General features: G+C 35.6%; 1 protein-coding gene across 7 annotated transcripts in view; it reads left to right on the forward strand.

Moving 5' to 3' along the window:
• Positions 1-21,295, forward strand: part of GON4L (gon-4 like) — a 108,102-nt gene that overhangs the window by 50,159 nt on the left and 36,648 nt on the right. For 6 of the 7 annotated variants that reach the window (XM_074223270.1, XM_074223269.1, XM_074223268.1 and 3 more), the window contains exons 6-14: positions 1,230-1,280; positions 2,144-2,194; positions 2,460-2,555; positions 2,832-2,951; positions 3,787-3,957; positions 6,659-6,851; positions 11,161-11,262; positions 16,261-16,301; positions 18,056-18,159. In XM_074223270.1, the coding sequence (XP_074079371.1) occupies positions 1,230-1,280; positions 2,144-2,194; positions 2,460-2,555; positions 2,832-2,951; positions 3,787-3,957; positions 6,659-6,851; positions 11,161-11,262; positions 16,261-16,301; positions 18,056-18,159 (929 nt within the window). Of the gene's footprint in view, positions 1-1,229; positions 1,281-2,143; positions 2,195-2,459; positions 2,556-2,831; positions 2,952-3,786; positions 3,958-6,658; positions 6,852-11,160; positions 11,273-16,260; positions 16,302-18,055; positions 18,160-21,295 lie in introns of those variants that run through there. The other variant, XM_074223274.1, reaches the window with a different exon arrangement.

A 21,295-nucleotide genomic window follows, 5' to 3' on the forward strand; every position in this document is an offset into this window, starting at 1 on the left:
ATAAATTATTTGCAAAAACTTTTCAAATGGTTATTGATAATAGTTTTTAGAATACAAATTATTCATATTCTTTGACTCCAAATTAATATTCTTCAGAGATATGACATAATTGAATCAGTTCTCTTCATATTTTGATTCTGATTTATGCATAATTTGTTCCCAATTTATGTTTCTTCTGTTTGCTTTACTTTTATTTGTACAAAAGCTACAATTTTATCTAATTAAATTACATAATTTTACTTTTTAATAACTTTTTCATGTTTTAATTGCTTAAGGATTTCCCCCCACTTGCAGTTATGTTATAAACCTTCATTTTTTCCAAACTTTTATGGTGTGACTTTCTATATTTACTCTGTATGTGTTTGGAATTTATTGATGGATATAGGTGAGATGTTAGTTTGAACCGATTTTCTATACAATTTAAGAGTCCCAGCTGTTTGTGTTGAAAAATGAGATCCTTCTCCAGTAATTTACCTTTTTAAGTTTAACTGCTGATATCATAAATGCCATATCACTGAAATAATTAACATATTTTTATTAATATCAAAATAATGTATTCATTGAAAAGCTTTTGACAAAAATATAACACTTTTGTTGAAAAGTGGAAAGCAAAGGAGTGATAGCGTCTTTCCTTAGGTTTAAAAATCTGTCTAAAATGTACAAACTTCCCCAGTAAAATTAGGAGTAAAGCGAACATTTTCAGTATCATCATTATTGTTTTTTGTGGTCAGAAATACAACCTAATTAATTACCGAGCTATGTGGCCTTGGGCAAGCCACTTAACCTAATTGCCTTGCAACAAAAATTAATTAATTAATTTTAAAAAATATGACCTATTTCATGACTTTTGTTTTTATTACATTGTCTACTACCTTTCCTTCTCTACATCCTCCCCCTACCACTTTTATAGATATTTTTCTAACAAAGAAAAACCAATACTAAAATAAAACTGACTTTTTATGTCATTCTTCACATGTAAACCCTCATCTTTCTAGTGCAATGATAGAGATGCATCTCCATCCTCTTAGGGGCCAAGATTTTATCACTGCCATTTAGCATGGTGCTATAAATGTTAGTTATAGAAGATAAGAGAAATAAATTAAAGAAGTAAACAATAATATAAAAGAAACAAATATCTGTTTGGAAATTGTGTGATTTTCCTAGAAAATCCAACTTCAAATTCATTTGCAATTTGTTTTCCTTTTTTTTTTTTTTTTAACTTCTCTCAGGAACCTAAAATGACACGATCAAAACTGAAAGAAGTCGTAGAGAAAGGAGTGGTAAGTAGCTTTTTGCCTTTCCTTTGGATCTCTAGTATGTCAGGTTAGATTTGGTGTGCTTACTGGAAAGAAATATAGGAAAGAAGAATTTGGGCTTAAAACACCATATAACATCTATATGCCAAGTACTGACTAAGCACTTTTTACACATATTATCTCATTTGAGCCTCACAACAACCCTGTGAAAAGATGCTGTTTCTTTCTACAGGAGAGAAAACTAAAACTGAGAAAAGTAATTTGCCCAAAGGTCACCTAGCTAATAGAACATCTAGAGCAGGATTTGAATTGTGGTCTTCTTGTTTCCAATCTAGAACTTAGAATCATATATCCTGCTGCCTAATGAACTATATTTCTGAGCTGCCCAATGAACCTATAACCTTAAAAAAATGAAACTATTTAGAGATATAGAAATCATATTGAGGAATCCATCTACTTAACTGCCCACAGAACTCACTCCAGGTTTTAACTTTACCTTATTGTTATGATAACCTAAATTTGGAGATCATCTCTTTTCTCTTGGGTGTCAGAAACAGGTACAACTTTTCTTTAGAGCCTCAGTGCTTTTGGTGCTTTTAACTTGAGGTTTGCTCAAACAAGGTAAATTCTGGAAGCAGAATTTAGGATATAGGATATAGGATATAGGATAATATAACATATATAACCTATAATAATGGAATCAATAGATATCTGAACCTCTTACTCTTTTTGTCACGTAGATATAAAGCTCCTCAGACACTATCATCTGTCTTATCTGTCTCCAGTGTGTGTCTATTGTGATAGTAAAGAAGGAAGAAAGGAAGAAAGACTCAAAGTGATGCGTGTTTATGTATAAGGCAGCTTACTTTTCTTAATTTTTTTGGTAGGTAATTCCAACATGGAACATTTCTCCAATTAAGAAGGCCAATGAAATCAAGGTAAACTTTGCCAGTAGGATTCTTATAGCCAATGATCAGTTCTAAAAACCTTGTTTTACTACTATGTGGCTCATCCTATTTGTGTTTTTGCCATTCTGTTTACTTTCTTTTCCCTCATAATCTTGTGACCATGTTCTTTTTATGTGACTGCATTTTGGAATGAATGTAATCTGCCATCAGGGTTGCCTCTTGCTTCCTCCTCCTTCAAGTTCATGTGTTTTTTATGTTCCTTCTGTTCTGATGTCTTATGGTTGGATTATTGCAGCCTCCTCAATTTGTGGACATTCCCCTTGAAGAGGATGATTCTTCAGATGAAGAATATCAACCAGAAGATGAGGAGGAAGATGAGACAGCTGAAGAAGTGAGTAGATAGCTTCCATGGCTCTATTGATTACATAACAGTGGTTTGCCTCCACAATTCTAGGTATTCTTTACTTTCTTAACTTTATAAAATTACCTGTCCTGTAGGAAAGATGGAGGCATATTATTTTTTGTTAGCTCATTTCCTTGTAGTTTAGATCCAGAGACTGGATTTGCTTATTACTCATACTTTCATGACATTTTTAATAGAATTTTTGGCAAAGATAATTAAAGCAAATGGGTCCAAATGACTTGGATTACTGACTTTCTTTTATAGAGTTTATTGGAAAGTGATGTGGAAAGCACTGCTTCTTCTCCAAGGGGATCAAAGAGGTCCAGAATGAGACAGTCCTCAGAGTTGACTGAGACAGATGAGGAGGGTGGAATACTCTCAGAGGTAAATAAGAAATGTAGTCAGCTTTCTTTTTTCTGAATGTGAATGAATTGGGAATTACCTATTCTAAACCCAGGACTTCTCCTCCAACCCAATATAGTTAATTAGGAAAAAATTATATATTCAGAGTGAGGAGGATGAGTGATCAAGTGTCAGAGAAAGAGAAAATATATGCATGTGCTATGTGCCTGTAAGCATGCAGATTTTTGTTACTGACAATGTGACTGACTACATGTATCTTAATGTGTTTTAGAACCAACTTTTTTCTATTATTATCGTTTTATATGTTTATGTACTCTGCAATTCTCCATAATATAATTGAGAGTTGCCCATAAGCCTAAGCTATCAAAAGCCTGACATTTGTATCATTCTTTTGCTTATATAGCCAAGGTAAACTCATTGACTTATGTGACCTCTGAATTTGACAAAATGTTAAGTCACTGTATAGTTTTCTTGAAATTGGAAGTTGTCATTTTTTCTTAGCTGCCTTGGTTACAAAGGGATTCCATGAAATGAGTAGTTAAGACTACATTGAAAATTACCATTGAAGGAAAAATTTCTTAGTTCTTAAATAGAGAGAGAGAGGGAAAAGGCAAGAGATCCCTGTATTTCACTTAGCCTTCCTTTGTCTGATACCTTGTATCATTCATTTATACCCCTCCTCCCCATTCAAGTTAAAGACCTAATAATTTTCTCACTCCATGTTCACCTTAGTAGTATTTCATTAGAAGGTAAGACCACAGAATGAAATATTATCAGTCCTTGTCTAGGTGGAGAGAAGTGAGTCCTTTCTATTTTATAAGATTTTTGTTTTAATATAATTGCCTTTTTTAATCAGGTTGAGAAAATCACCACCCCTCCTATAAGACACATCAGTGCTGAGGTTGTACCCATGGGGCCTCCCCCACCTCCTAAACCCAAACAGAATAAGGATAGTACTTTTATGGAGAAACTGCATGCAGTGGATGAAGAACTGGCTTGCAGTCCAGTCTGTATGGATTCATTCCAGGTAAACATATAAACACATGAACTCCAGGTAATTTAGTATGTCACATACAGTAATTTGGTATGAAATTTGGGGTTGAGAGGAAAGAAGAGATTTTCCCTTTGAATTCCTATACAAAAGCATAGCCTTGTGAATGAATTCTACTCAGTTTGTGCTTTTTCATTGCCATTAAGTGTCAAAGCTTCTAAAGAAGAAATGGGGTATATAGTATAGGTAGGAAGATTATCATTACTGAATTTAGGAATTCAGCCAATATTTTTATGTCTCAATTATGTCTACAATTTTTGTTGTCAGTGAAGTATGGTGCCCTAGTATTAGAGAGCAGAATTTCAAAAGTTGATTTTTTTTAACCCTCGTATTTCTGAGGGAAGAATTAAAAAAAGAAACTTCCTAAAAAATATAAAAAATTATAATGTTTTTGAGGAAGGAAAAATATGAATCTGAGGGAATGCATATTAAGGTCACTCTTGTTCTCATTATTTTAGGCATCCTCGTAAAACTCATTCATTCATTCATTTGCTTACTTATTTTTATTTAGGTTTTTTTTTGCAAGGTGAATTGGGTGAAGTGGCTTGCCCAAGACTATGCAATAGGGGGAGGCTAGTTGGTACAGTGGATAAAGCACTAGAGTAGAAGAGGATAAATTCTGATTCTTTTCCTTAATCTAGTTATCCAGCCTTGTGATAATTTCAGCTAAGAAGGATGATGTCCTCAAAGAAGACTGTGAATATACAGATGAATTGGTTTTGAGCGAGGGAGGGTGCTGTCTTATCACCAACCTCACTTTCTCCTCCAGAGCCATCTGGGGTCCAGGAGCCAGATATGAATCAGGACAAATGGAGATGGTCCTGGATTCCAGGCAGTCAGGGTTAAGTGACTTGCCCAGTCACACAGCTAGAAAGAGTCAGTCACGTGTCTGAGGCCAAATTTGAATTCAGATGCTTCTGACTCCAGAGTTGTGCTCTATCCACTATACCATCACTGCCCCTACCCTTAAGATAATTCTCCCTGTTCTGCTCACCTTAATGTGCATCAGTCCATACAAATCTTATATGAATGTTTCTTTGAAACAATTCCTGTCATCCTTATTACACAGTGATGTTCCATCATATTTATCAGACAACTTTGTTCAGCTATTCCCTACCTGATGAGCATTCCCTCAGATTCATATTTTTTCCTTCCTCAAAAACAGATCCAGAAGAGAAGGCACCTGAATTCAACTCAATCTTTATTGCCAAATTTAATGGCCATTTCTGTGTAGTGTTTTGACACTTTGAGTCACCCTCTTCTCTTTGATACTCTGTGTTCTTTAGGTTTTTGTGTCACAGTTTTCTTCTGGTTCTCCTATTTCTGTTCCTTCTCAGCCTTCTCTTCTGGATCTTCATCCAATTCACAGTCCCTGACAGAATATGTCCCCCAACCCTGCATCCTGAAATTTTTCTCCCACTATAATATTTCAGTTGGTAATCTCATTAGCTCACATGAATTTAATTATCATCTCTGATGATTCTCACATCTGTTAATCAGTTTCTAATATCTATCCTGACCTCCATTTTCACATCTCCAACTTCCTTTTGGACTTATCAAACTGGATGTCTTGAAAACATTGTAAACTCTATGTCTGAAACTGAATTCCAGGCACCTATACCTCACAATATGTGTCTCCCTGGACTCCTCATTCCCTGTTTGCTGCCCCCCCCCCCCACTTTCCTCCCACATATAAAGTCATTACTAAGTCTTATCAATTCTACCTTCCAGACTTCTGTCGGCTAGGTGGTGCAGTGAATAGAGCACTGGCTCTGGAGTCAGGAGTACCTGAGTTCACATTTGACCTCATACACTTAATAATTACCTAGCTGTGTGGCCTTGGGCAAGCCACTTAACCCCATTGCCTTGCAAAAAAACAAGCAAACAAACTAAGACATCTATCACCCATCCCCTTTAATTTCCTCTGATGCTGATACCACCTGAATGCAAACCCTTTTCACTTCACAATTTGGACCATTGCAATGAACTGCTGGTTAGTATCCCTCCATCCATTGTGGAATGGTTGAACAAGTTGTAGCATATGATTATGATGGAATACTGTGTACTGTAAGAAATGTTAAAGGGGGTGGTTTCATGAAAACATGGGAAGACTTATGTTAACTGATGAGAATTGTACCAGGAGATTATTGTGCATAGTAATCGCAATATTGTAATGATGATCAACTATGAAACACTGATCTCCTTTGATCAATATGATAATCAGAGACAATTCTGAAAGACTCTTGTTGAAAAATGCTGTTTCTCTCTCCAGAGGAAGATAGTGCAAATTGAAGTCCTACTTTTCTCCATTCATTCATTCATTTATTTTTGATGGCATGGCTTCTAAAATGAAAATGTTTTTAAATTATTTCATGTGTATAGTTGATATATTGCTTGCCTTCTCAGTGGTTTGGGGGAGTGATGGAAAGAGGAAGAGAATTTGGAACTCAATTTTTTTAGAAGAACATTAAAAATAATTTTGGGGGGGATGAAATGAATATATTATGTAAACCAAGAATTCATTTGGACCCCAAATCCTTCCAGAAGAACAAAAAGGTCTAAGAAAGCTCTAGGAGCACATGTACTGAGGAAATAGTATATGAGAATTTCGGTCTAGATTCTGAGAACATAGGACATTTATTGATACTCTGTTTCACTCTTTTTTACCATTGACCAGCCACTGGATGACAGCCTCATTGCCTTTCGCACACGCTCCAAAATGCCCTTAAAAGATGTTCCGTTAGGACAGTTGGAGGCTGAGCTTCGGGCTCCAGACATTACACCAGACATGTATGACCCCAATACAGCTGATGATGAGGACTGGAAAATGTGGCTTGGAGGACTCATGAATGATGATGTGGAAAATGAGGGTAAGTGAATTTCACTGGCATCAGTTTGTATTTCTTTCCTTATCACAGTGAACTGAAAACTTAGAGAATGGGATTTTTGATTAGTTAAATTCAAACTTCAAGCATTTATTATATTTGTTTATCAAATATTAATTTTGTATTCTCTGGTGGATCCTGGGGATACATAAACATAAACCAAATTAGTTCTAGATTCTTATGGAGTTTCATTCTATGAGCAAATACAACATTCACACAAGACAGTGTATTATACAAGACAGTGTGAGTAAGGAGAAAGCATAAGAATGATCTACCTGTTAAGTTTATTAAGGGGGGAGATTCTTGCATGAGATGAGAGGATAGATAAGGTGACCTTGACTTATAAAGTTCTGTTTTACTTAGGGTCATGAAATCTTTTGTTTGAACCTATAATGTTAGGTTTTAAAATTTTTCCAGAATCTGTCAAGATGTCTTTCTGCCTTAGCATGATATAATAAACATCATTATATTTTGCTCTTTTATTGAATAGGAATTTGCTAAAGAACCTGTTTTATATCTGGCATTATGCTAGACCTGAGAGCAGAAAGACAAACAAATAACTCCTCTCTTCCAGGAGCTTATGTTCTGTTTTGTGGATACACAATAAAGAATCAGATGATTAAGAAATTACAAAATAAATTTAAAGTCAAAGGCATTGAATCCCTAACAACTGGGATCCCAAACAAGAATCAGCCTCTGATGAGTATAATTTTTTTTTACCTACTTCATTGTTCTCATTCTGAATACCAGTGTTCATTGTTCAGTAAGAAAAAAAGTGGAAAATATAGGGATCATAGAATTCTAGGATCAGAAGAAACCTCAGGGATTCATCTAGGACAGTCTAATTCCCATATATCCTGGATTGTTTAGACAGAATCCCTAATACGTTTTATATGATTGGATCTCTATAACTTATATTGTTTACCATCTTTGGGGGGAGGGAGGGGAAAATTTGTAATGCAAAATATAAAAAATGAATTGAAAATTGTCTTATTTTTGGAAAAAATAAAATACTATTAAAAAACAGTATCTAAATATTTTTGATTTTGTTCATTTTGATGTTTCCTCTACTGATAGCAGGAGCAGGTCTTTTATGATTTGGTTATATGGTCTTAAAAAAATTTGTTTGAAAATTTATTTTTCTAAAAAAGTCTACACTTGGGCGGCTAGGTGGCATAGTGGATAAAGCCTTGGAGTCAGGAGTACCTGGGTTCAAATCTGGTCTCAGACACTTAATAATTACCTAGCTGTGTGGCCTTGGGCAAGCCACTTAAACCCCATTTGCCTTGCAAAAAAAAACCTAACAAACAAAAAAAGAAAGTCTACACTTAGCAAAATTGGTGCTCAGATAACATCCCTGATGTGAGACTTGGTTGGTTTGTTTGTTTTTTTTTGAGAGAAGTGTGGTGATAGTAGTTTGACTCTGTTTTCAAAGTGAAGTTTTCCCAAAAAATTCTGGTTAAATTGTATGTATATAACTCGGTTATGAGGCTGACATTTCGTGAAAAAGGTTAGCTGCTCTCTACTGTTTATGTATAGTGACTTGTACACTCCATTCCCCAAATCCTAATTCTTCTTTTTTTCCCCCTTCAAACTTTAATCACAAGTCATTGCCATAGAGCACTCATTCCTCCATTCCCATATTGCGTATACAAGAAAGGATGGGTAGAGGAATGAGAGACTTATTGGAAAGTATGTGTAAATGTTTGGCTAGGTGGGGTTAGATCTCACTAGGTAGAAATGTGTAGTGAGTGAGAGTGGAAAGAAGGGTTATTTCAGCCAATAGGATACATATAGGAATTGTACTTCAACAAATATTAATTGAAGATTTGCTGTGTATAAGGCAATATTATAGGTGCCATGGGGACATGTAAAGCTTAATATACCTGTTAAGAGAGTGAGACAACAGTGCTTTGCAAAGGAGTGCAAATATTTGAATGAATAATAAATAATCCATGGTATCAGGCAGTTTGGCATAGTAAATACTTCATGTAAAAAAAAGAAGTGGTATAGATGAAATGTTATAAAACTTCAGAAAAAATAACTTTTTACAGATTTGATCAGAAAATATTTAATGGAGGAGATTGCAGCTAAGGATGATTTTTGAGGGATGGTTGATTTCCATTGGTAGAATTGGAAGTGGGAAGTATCTCAGTGAAAGATATAAACAAAAGAAGAAAAGTGAGAATATTGAGGCAAGATCTATATTCTTTCAGGAGCTTAAAGTTATTTTATGTTTACTGATAACTCTCAATCATTTGTAGTTGTGTGGGAAATATAATAATTGAAATCCTTTATCCATATACCTAATTTTTGTCCTTATTTCCAGCCCTTTTTTCCACCAAATGTTTGAAAGAAATTGTTATCTAGTAACAAACTACAATGGCTTAAATTTCATCTTTTCCTTTCTTTCTTCCTATAATCAGCCAAAAAAGTCTTCAAAAGTGAAAGTGAGCAAAATATGAAACTCAAAATTTGAATGGTGCACAAAGGGATTAAGATTGTAAGAATTAAGAGTTGTAAGGGACTTTACAACAGTCAGATTGTTTATCCATCCCTTTTCACAGATTATGAAGGTGGGGCCTCAAGAAGTAAAGTGATTAGGATAATTTGGAGTATAGTCCTGTTAGGGAGAGAAGAATGAACAGGATTAGGCTTCACATTTTGTTTTGATTAAAATGGAAACCCAAGAGAATCCATTTACTTGCCCAGAGAAACACAGTAAATCTTTGGCAAACAAGGACTAGTGAACTCTGCCTTGCGCTTTGAAGCATAAGCCAAGACAAAGGAATTTATAGAAAGTAGGTTAATTGCTTTTGTTGATTTCATAGTTTTCATAGTAGCTTCAGCTTTAGTATCTTGTTTTCATTATCTTAGTTATAAAGATATTATAGCTGACAGCTGATAAAGCAGAAAGCCAGACAGAGTAAATTGACTTTCAGGGTTTTGAAGGTCTAGGAGTGGGAATAGTGGTTGTTGATATGAGTTATATCATTCTCTTAAAAGTGTTTATTTTCTTTATTAGAAGAATTAAAGAGAGAGAATCAGTGACTTAGAATGTGTATGTAATGTCCTTGTTTCTGGTAGCTGAGTTTGCTGAGAATTTTACAGGGATGAGAGAGGGCATTGGATATAGACTGCCAGCACCCAGCTTTAAACATATGCTGCTCTTTGTGTAGTGACTCAAGATTAAACTATTTTTTACATATGCCTTGCACTAAATGATCTGCATATTTTTGAAACTCATTTGCAGAAAGTAATTAAGAAGTAACTTTGGAGGAGCACACTAAGCTGTAATAATTTGGGTGGATGTTAAGGTTAATTACAGCCAATTATGTCCAGAGGGCAGAATACATAACTAAACTGCTAAAAGCTGAGAGACTTTTCCTAAAGGCTTTTTCAACAGGCTTTCCAAATCATCATAAAGATTGATATTCTGGGGGATCTGTTGATCTACCCCATCTCTGCTGCATTTGGACAAGAGCTATCTATAGATAAGGTGGTTTATAAACCTATACACAATTCCTTATCTATTGAACATTCTCCAGTACCTCTGCTGGTCATTTAACAGTTTTATTTTGTTTAAGAAATTGTGGTATAGTCACATAACTACTAGTTTCCTTAGGTAACTACTAAAGAAATAGACAAAAACACTCTCAGAGACAGTAAAGACAACATTAATTAACATACAAATTAAATTATTCTAAACTTGTAAGTGCATAAATACTTTGAAAAGGAGTCATTAGAATTGAGTGGAAGTTATATTGGGTTTCCTAAATAAGTTAGGACTTTGTTAAATGTTTTGAAGGATGGAAGGGCAGCTAGGTGGTGCAGTGGATAGAGCACTGGCCCTGGAGTCAGGAGGACCTGAGTTCAAATCCAGTCTCAGACACTTAATAATTACCTAGCTGTGTGATCTTGGGCAAGTCACTTAACCCCATTGCCTTAAATAAATAAAATTCTTTTTAAAATTTTTGAAGGATGACAAGGATATATGTTTTGATGGAGAGAAATAGGAGGACATAATCTTATATAATTATTTAATATGCTTGTTTGATTTTTTTTAACATAAATGCAGGACTTAAATTTATATTTACCCCAGCTACATTTCACTTTGTTGGATTTTGACTTTATCAAGTATCTTTAAAGGCAGTGGTGCAGAAAGGACAAATTGTTCTCTGGTCTTTGATGGAGCACCTGCCCAGAGTACAGAAATTGTTGAACATTGAGCTTTTAGCATCAGGGTCAGAAATTAGAAAGTGGCTAAAAATCATTTCCTTTTATTTCTCTTTAGATGAAGCTGATGATGATGATGATCCAGAATATAACTTCCTAGAAGATCGTGATGAACCTGACACAGAGGATTTTCGTAATGACCGGGCAGTGAGGATTACCAGTGAGTCCTAGTTGAGTGTGTGTTTAATCCTCAGCTCTTCTCCACTTCTCTTCTGATGTCTTTTAGTATAAAATTTGGGGGGATAGGATTTACAATTTTTGTTAGTTGAGATGCTCAGATCTCTAAAATCTTCATTTATAAAATGAGGAATTTGGACTAGGTGGCCTTTAAGGACTCACCTCTATAATTTGATGATTTCTTGGTTAGGACCATTTACAAATGTCTGGGGAAATGGGAACAGGCCTTTTGCAGAAGGTGAAACTTGAGCCACAGTCTCTTGAACTTGGGATGTTAGAAGGGAAAATAATCTCTATCTGGGGTGATAGCCTATGCAAAGGTGTGGAGATAAAAGAAGGGATGTCATATAAAGGGACCAAATATACAAATTTGGCTGGACTATAGAATATGAGGGAAAGAAGAATATAACATCCACCTAGAAAGATAGTCACGAGTCAGATTGTGTAGGACTTTAATTGCCAGTAAAGGAGTTGGTATTTTTTTCCTAGAGGTTAAAACAGGCACTTTTCAGGTAGAGGGGTGACATACAGTCAGATCCATGTTTTTGGAAGACCAGTTTGGCAGTTGTGTGGAGTATACATTGCAATGGAGCCAGTTAGAAAACTTTTGCAGTTGTATAGGTTAGAGGTAGTTATGCTGTGAGCAGAGAGAAGTAGATGGATGCAAGAAATAGTAGTATTTATAAGTTAATGTTTATAAGTGTTGAACACGGTTTCTAGATTTGCAAGTCTGGGTCACTGAAAGAATAATGGTGCTGTGGCTAGTAGGGTAATTTGGAGGAAAGATTAAGGAGCACTTCTAGACTCTGAAATTTGAGAGGTTGATAGGAATCCAGATAGAGAACTCAAACGTGGAATTGGAAGTAAAGAATTGAAGCTTATTGGGGTGGCTAAGGTGGTACAGTAGATAGAGCACCAGCCTTGGAGTTAGGAGGACGTGAGTTCAAATATGCCTCTGTTATTTGCACTTAGTAGCTATGTGACCCCTATGCAAGTCACTTAACCTTAATTGCCCCCAAAAACAAATACACAAAAAATACACAAAATAAAATTGAAGCTCAGAGAAATGGGGATTCCTAGGGTACTCTTCTCAATAGATAAAGGGCTGATCCTAGAGCCAGGAACATCTGAGTTCAAATATTGCCTTAGACACTGACAATCAATGTGACCCTAGCTAGGAAAGTTGCTTAACCTCTGAATGCCTCAGTTTCATCATCTATAAAATGAATATCACAATAGCCTCTTTTTCCCAAGATTATTATGAGAATAAAATTAAATAGTATTTATAATGCTTTATAACCTTTTAAGAACTACTTAAATGTTAGTTATTTTTTTTGAATGTAGGGACTATACATGAACTGTAGCTGAGTTATTCATGAACTGATGCTTAATGATTAACAGCAATATTGTATAATAATCAAATATGATGAACTTAGCTCTCCTTAGCAGTACAATAATCAAAGACATTCTAAAGGACTTATGATGAGAAAAATACCATCCATACCCAGAGAAGGAATCATAGAGTCTAAATGTAGGCCAAATCATTTTCCATTTTAGAAGTTTGATTTATGCTTTATAGTTTATTTTACGCTCTCATGGTTTTTTGTTCCCTTTTATTCTGATTCATCTTTCACAACTTGACTAATATGGAAATATGTTTAATATAGTTATACATGTATTACCTGTGTCAGATTACTTGCTTTCAAAGGAAGGAGGGAGAGAATAAATATGTAACTCAAATTCTTCTCCCAAAAACCATATTTGCATGTAATTGAAATAATAAATAAATTTAAATTTAGAGAGATAGAGAAGAGAGGAGACTAAGAGGAAAGGACCTGGGGTATATTCCCATATGGTGAGTTGGGATATAGAGCCTGAAGATAGATTAGAGAGATATTAAGAAAACTGATCATATCAGGAAGACCTTCACTTTATCCTGCTTCTGTTACTTATTAGTAGCATTACCTTGGTCAGATCATTAAACTCTCAGGCTCCATTTCTTTTATTTGTAAAATATGGACAATTATTCTATAGCCCCTCAATTCCTCCTTTGTAAAAGGGGTTAATTATGCCTGTGATGGTTATTCAGCAGGATCATGCTGAAGCACAAATGAGATGAAGTTTTTACAGCATTGGGCAGATTTTAAAAGTGTTGTTTATCTGCCAGTTTTCATAACTTCATTTACTTTTCATCTCAGTGATGCAGCAAATATTAGATACCTTCCAGATAACCCTATGTAAGCACTGAGAATACGAAGAGAAAGTAAAACTTTTTTTTCCTCAAAGAATTTGCAGGCTTTTGAGATTTAATATGTGTATCCACAGAAGAAGGAAAAATCAGACAGAAACATCTTTTTTCTTTTAAAAATTAATTTTTTCTAATTTCATGTAAAAACAATTTTTAACATTATTTAGAATTGCAAATTCTCTCCTTCCCACCTTTCCCTTTCCCAAGAGGATAAGCAATTTGATATTGATTGATTATACATATGCAGTCATGCAAAATATATTTCCATATTAGTCATGTTGTAAAAGAAAATACAGATACACACAAAAAATAAAGTAAAAAATAGTATGTTTTGATCTACATTCAGACTTTTTCAGTTCTTTCTTTGACGGTGGATAGCATTTTTCATCATAAGCCCTTTGTCTTGGATCTCTCTATATTGCTGAGAATAGCTAAGGAATTCACAATCTGTTATCACAAAATGTTGACTATATACAATGTTCTCCTGGTTTTGCTCACTTCACTCTGGATCAGTTTATGTTAAAGTCTTTACAGATTTTTCTGAAAGTAAACACTTTTAACCACCGATGGTTCTGGAGCATTGGTGAGGGAGACCAAGATAGACTGGTCTGGACTGACAGAAATTCTTTGAGGTATTAATGCATTACAGGCATGAGAGACCCCACTTGGACAACTTCATTGATATGGAAATGAACTATCAAGTTTGAGAAGCAATTTATATCCCAACCTTATTGAAATAGAAAGTTCTAGGGGAGGCTAGGTGGCACAGTGGATAGAGCACCAGCCCTTGGAGTCAGGCATGCCTGGGTTCAAATCCAACCTCAGACACTCAATAATTACCTAGCCGTGTGGCCTTGGGCAAGCCACTTAACCTCATTTGCCTTGCAAAAAAGAAAAATGGGAGTAGTATGAAGTAAGACTGGAAAGGCAAGCAGGAGTCATATTCTGAAGAAATTATGTTCCAGACTCTGACATTTGTCCTTTTGCTATTGGTAGATGGACCTCTCAGTATACTATTTTCCTTAAAGTCACATCTGACCCTGTCACTCCCTTGCTCAGTAAATTTAATAGTTTTCTCTTACTTCCAGGAATAATATACTCTTGTCTGGTATTTAAAGCTCATCCCAGCTAGGCCCTTTATTTTTCCCTTCCAATATTTTTACACATTATTTTAATCCATATCCTCTGAATTACTTATGATAATTCACACATGACCCACCACAGTCTCATTTTTGTGGTTTTGTACAATGTTTCTCTCATTTCTAGAATGTATTTCATGAATTCCTAACAGAGCTCAGTTCAGGTGTCACCTTCTTCTATAAGAAGTCTTTTTTTTTTTTTTGCCAGGCAAATGGGGTTAAGTGGCTTGCCCAAGGCCACACGGCTAGGTAATTATTGAGTGTCTGAGACCGGATTTGAACCCAAGTACTCCTGACTCCAAGGCCGGTGCTTTACCCACTACGTCACCTAGCTGCCCCAAGAAGTCTTTTCTTATCTGCTCAAGCTGCTAGTGCCTTTTCTCCCTATCTACCTCCTGTTCACTTTGCATATATACTCTCTACATATACATTTTTATATATATATATATATATATAATCTACATAAATATATCTGTGTATACACACACACACATATGTACTTGTTGTCTTCCCTGTTAGAATGTAAACTTCTTGAAGGCAGAGACTGTTTCATCTTTACCTTTGTCTCTCTTGCACAATTCCTGGCACATATTAGGTATTTAACAAAGGCTTATTGTTTGGTTTGTGAGTAGAGGAGTAAGGTGAGCACATGTGTTCCTTCTGAGGATTATTTTGACAGCTTCTGTGGACAATGAGTAAGAACAAAGCAAGAAGATAAATTATTACAGTCATCAAGACCAGAGGTGATTGAGGGGTTTGGATTAGGGTTGTTACTTTATTAATGAAGAGAAGAGAATAGAAATGAGAGATAAGGAGGCAGAAATGACTTGATAGTTGATTGGATGTGAGGAGTGAACTAGGGAGAAATTAGGATTGACTCTGATGTTAGGATATTGAGTGACAAGAGTGTGTTGGTGCCCTCGGCAAAAATAGGGAATTTTGGAAAAGGACTGGGTTTGAAAGAAAGATAGGAATATATTTTGCATATGTTTAGTTTTAGAAACTAGTAGGATCTTTAGGTAAAGATAACCAGGGGCTGCTAGGTGACGTAGTGGGTAAAGCACCGGCCTTGGAGTCAGGAGTACCTGGGTTCAAATCGGGTCTCAGACACTTAGTAATTACCTAGCTGTGTGGCTTTGGGCAAGCCACTTAACCCCATTTGCCTTGCAAAAAAAAAACCTAAAAAAATAAGATAACCTGCAGGCAGTTTATGGTATAAGATTGGAGTTTAGGAGAAAGATTGGGTTATACAGATTTGAGACTCATCTACACAAAGGTTATGCTTGAACACTTGGAAGTAGATAAGGGCATTGCAACCAGAAGGTCACAGGGTTCTATCCTTGACTTTTTCTTAACCCATATACTCAGCAACCTTGGGGAGAGTTGTTCAGTTATGAGTCCTCCAAACTCAACTGTTTTCTGCGCAGTCTCTCTATCTTGTCCATGTGACTACTGTGATAAGCATTTTCAGATGTCTGATTTAAAGTAAAATATATCATTCCTAGAACATTTCCCCTTTATCTTCTATTATCATGATCTAAACTGAAAAGAAACCTTACTGGATTCACTAATAGTCTGCTTGGTTTTGTTGTAGAAAAGGAAGTGAATGAGCTGATGGAAGAATTATTTGAAACTGTAAGTAGCTAACTTACAAAGTGGGACCTTGAATAGTAAAACTGGATGAACTGTGACACCCCTTCCTTTCCCAGTTTTTGCCAAAAAGCTAGAAGAGTCTGAAAGGGCAAATCTATTTCCAAGACTCAGGACAACATAGTCTCAGGAGATTATTTTTGATTTCTGTCAACTTTCCAATATGCTCAGTAAAATTTTTGCCTCTGAAATTTTATCTGCCACATAGCGAACTATAGCAGCTTCTGTCCCCACTGAGCAAATATAATTAGGACAAGTAATATACCTCTTCAAATATTTCATTGCCCAATAAAATTTCACAATTGTATCCCATTGGTGAAACTAACTGAGAGTTGTCTTTGTGAGTTAGGTTTAACATACATACATAAACACACACACACACACACACACACACACACACACACACCCTGTATGTGAGAATATGAGAACCTCAAAATAATAGTGATGGCCTCTAGAGGTTCATTTTGAATTCCTTAATTATTAAAATCCCGTATTAATTTGGAGTTAATTGGAAAGGGTTTCCTAAATGATTGAAGCCCAGAATTTTTTCTTTTATTTAGTATTTTATTTTCTCCATTTAACACATAAAAACAATTTTTAACTTTCTTTTTTAAAACTTTGAGGGGCAGCTAGGTGGTGCAGTGGATAGAGCACTAGCCCTGGACTTAGGAGTACCTGAGTTCAAATCCAGCCTCAGACACTTAATAATTATTTAGCTGTGTGGCCTTGGGCAAGCCACTTAACCTCATTCCCTTGTAAAAACCTAAAAAGAAAGAAAAGAAAACTTTGAGTTCCAAATTCTGTCCCTTTCCCTAGAAGACTTAGCAATTTGATAAAGGTTATACATTTTTAGTCAAGCAAACTATTTCCATAATGGTCATATTGCTAAAGAAAGCAGATAAAAATGAAAACCTCAAGAAAAATAACGAAAGTAAAAGTGTATGCTTCATTTTGTTTTCTAACAATATCAGTTCTTTCTGTGGGATGGATAGCATTTTTCATCTTGAGTCCTTCAGAGTTGTCTTGAAATCATTGTATTGCTGAGAAAAGCTAAGTCATTCACAGCTAATCATCTTACAGTATTACTGTTACTTTGTACATTGGACATTTTACTTTGCATCAGCTCATGTAAGACTTCCAGGATTTTCTGAGAGTATTTTATTCATCATTTCTCATGGCAGAATAGTATCCCAATACAATCACATGTGACATTTTTTTCAGCTATTCCCCAATTGATAGACATCCCTCAATTTCCAACTCCTTGCCACCAGAAAACAACTGCTCTAAATATTTTTGTGCATAGTGATCCTTTTCCTTTTTTTTTTTTTTAAATCTTTTTGGGGATTGGTCTTAGTTCCAACCTGCTCTACTAAATGGCTGCATGAGTTTACAGCTCCAGCAACAGTGTATTAATGTCTCATTTTAACCATATACCCTTCAACATTTGGCATTTTTTTTTTCTGTTCTAGTTGCCAATCTAGCCAAGGTAGGAGGTACTATCTCAGAATTGTTTTGATTTACAATTCTCTAATCCATATGGATAAGAGTATTTGTTTAATCTGGCTTTTATAGCCTTGATTACTTCAACAGAAAATTGTTTATTCCTTTTGATCATTTATCAACTGGGGGATTGCTCTTATTTTTATGAATTTGACTCAGTTCTCTGTATGTTTGAGAAATGAGTCCTTTATTAGAAAAACTTAAAGCCCTGGATATTAACCCATTCCTCTTGCCCCTAGTTTCAAGATGAAATGGGCTTCTCCAACATGGAGGATGAAGGTCCAGAGGAGGAAGACAGTGTGACTGAATCCCGGCCCAACTTCAATACTCCCCAAGCCTTACGGTAGGATTGATAGAAACCATAGATAATATATCTGGGGAAATATAATAGGAAGGATCCAATCCTATGCCTTATACATCAGTTTCTTAAGGGTACTTTGTCTAAAACTAGGGAACTTTGCCTTGTCTTCAGAGCTTGCTCTTTTTATTATCTTCAGTACTATTTCACTGTTCTCTGATTCCTAACCTCTAAGTTACTAAGCCTCTTGGAGCTTGGCTCTATGTCTCCAAGGACCTGTTCTTCTCAGTTCCTGATAGCCTTTCTGGCTTCTGCATCTTCTTTCTCTTCTTCTCCTTGCCATCATACACTCTAAGCTGTAAGAATGGGTTTCTGTTTACATGAGAATAAAATACACATTTAGAAAAATTATGTCATGGTAAAATAACTGGAAGTGTAGAAATTAAAATAATTTATTTTTTTCATTTATTAAAGATTTTATTTGAGTTTTACAATTCTCCCCCCCCCCAATCTTACTTCCCTCCCCCATCCCCCCCACGGAAAGCAATCTGTCAGTCTTTATTTTGTTTCCATGTTGTACATTGATCCAATTTCAGTGTGATGAGAGAGAAATCATATCCTTAAGGAAGAAACAAAAAGTATAAGAGATAACAAGATCAGATAATAAGATATCTATTTTTTTCCCCTAAATTAAAAAGGGAATAGTCCTTGAACTTTGTTCAAACTCCACGGCTCTTTATCTGGATACAGAAGATATTCTCCATTGCAGACAGCCCCAAATTGTCCTTGGTTGTTGCACTGATGGAATGAACAAGTCCATCAAGGTTGAACATCACTCCCATGTTGCTGTTAGGGTGTACAGTGTTTTTCTGGTTCTGCTCATCTCACTCAGCATCAGTTCATGCAAATCCCTCCAGGCTTCTCTGAATTCTCATCCCTTCTGGTTTCTAATAGTTTCTAGTGTTTCATGACATACATATACCACAGTTTGCTAAGCCATTCCCCAATTGAAGGACATTTACTTGATTTCCACTTCTTTGCCACCACAAACAGGGCTGCTATGAATATTTTTGTACAAGTGATATTTTTACCCTTTTTTGTCATCTCTTCAGGGTATATACCCAGTGGTGGTATTGCTGGATCAAAGGGTATGCTCATTTTTGTTGCCCTCTGGGCATAGTTCCAAATTTCTATCCAGAAAGGTTGGATGAGTTCACAGCTCCACCAACAGTGTAGTAGTGTCCCAGATTTCCCACAACCCTTCCAACAATGATCATTCAGATATTAAAATAATTCACATATCAGCTGTTTGGTCTCAAAATTGATAAAACCCATTTTAAGCTTTTCATTTTGCTCTAATTGGACCACAGTGATGCTGTTCAGGTCATCTTTCTCTTCATGTTCCCTGAGGAAAATGACTGAGAGAGAGCCTAGGATAGTAGGATGAGTGAATGAGCTTGATCTGATATGCTCAGATGAGATGGACAAATTTCTTGAATTAGGGTTCTGTGGCTAGGAATATACTTAGCTTTCATTATGAATTTTTGGTGCACCAGTTATGTGCCTTTAAAATCATTTAAACAGGGGCAGCTAGGTGGCTGACTCTGGAGTCAGGAGGACCTGAGTGCAAATCCAACCTCAGACACATAATAATCACCTACCTGTGTGACCTTGGCAAGTCACTTAACCCCATTTCCTTAAATAAACAAAAATTAAATTAAAAAATAAAAAAATCATGTAAACAATTATATCTATTTTTCTCCCCCAACTGAGGAAAAATAAGGTAATTCAAGTGGTACAATGTTCTCATTCCCCTAACATAAAATTCATTTATCTTAACCGCTTTCCTTATATCTGCTTTGTAAAAAGGATGCTGGGAAACCTCAAAAAACAAGGTCTACAGTTTGCCCAGTACTGAATGAAACCCTAGACACAAATTTCTCAGTTACTTGTAGGTCTTTTGATGCAACAAAGTTCTCCAGAAACTGATTCACACAAGATTACATTTTGTAGGTCATTATAGCTTTTTTTATTGTGTCCTTTATAATGTCCTAACTTTGTTCTTTCCATGATTTCTCAATTAGTCCTTTATAGGACTTTCTTTATTATTTTAATATATAGATTAGTATATAGATATTATTATTATTATTGTCACATAATTAAGATACCCAGTTTTTAATGATTAACATTTCTAAGGTAACACAGGAATTTCTCTGGAACTACATGATAGCTTTTCTTACTTGGGACTGTTCATAACTATAAATCACCCAGTTATCTCTTATACTAATGCTTATAGTTGATAAAAGATTAGCAAGGAAATAGAGCAAAATGCTCAAGGCATCAATTATTGAACTTTTTCCATTCAACTTGTGGAGGGAAAATAACCTAAATTTTTGAGAACAGTGGTTCTCCACAAGAATGTTAAGTCTAGTTGAGAATTAAATGTCAGGTGAAGGTGTGAGTCTCCTTTTTATGGGGCAGTGCAGCTCTAGACCAAGCTGTGTCTGTTTGGGAAGGGAGCAAAAGTAATAGCTGGCATCACTAAAAGCCTCTCTGGATGAGTTGTTCTTGAGAGGTGTTGAATTATGTGACCAGCTACAGATTACTTTTCAAACTATGATGCCTAGTCTGTTCTTTCCAACTCTGCTTGTACTTCTCTTTTTACCCATATCCATTTGGGTCATTGATGTAAGCTCGTAAATTCTGACTGCATATCCTTGGGGTGCTCAGCAGTGTTCTGGAAGATTGGAATAGATGTACTTGTATTTGTACATGAATTTGCATGATCTAATTTGATAAGCTTTTATTAAATACCAGCTATATGCCAAACCGTGTGCTAGTTGTTGAGGATAGTGATAAAAAAAAGAAACAATTTCTGACCACAAAGAGCTTACATTTTACAAGAACACAGATTAGTGGATACAAAATAGAGACAAAAGTAAATAGAAAGTATTTTCCTGAAGGAAAACAGCCAGAGTGCTTATAAGGGAGAAAATGACATTTCAGCTTAAGTCTTTTTTTTGCAAGGCAAATGGGGTTAAGTGGCTTGCTCAAGGCCACACAGCTAGGTGATTATTAAGTGTCTTGAGGTCGGATTTGAACTCAGCTACTTCTGACTCCAGGGCCGGTGCTCTATCCACTGCGCCACCAAGCCACCCCTCAGCTTAAGTCTTAAATGAAG

Source organism: Macrotis lagotis, chromosome 2, assembly GCF_037893015.1.
Source record: "Macrotis lagotis isolate mMagLag1 chromosome 2, bilby.v1.9.chrom.fasta, whole genome shotgun sequence".
In the NCBI taxonomy this organism is placed as follows: Eukaryota; Metazoa; Chordata; class Mammalia; order Peramelemorphia; family Peramelidae; genus Macrotis; species Macrotis lagotis.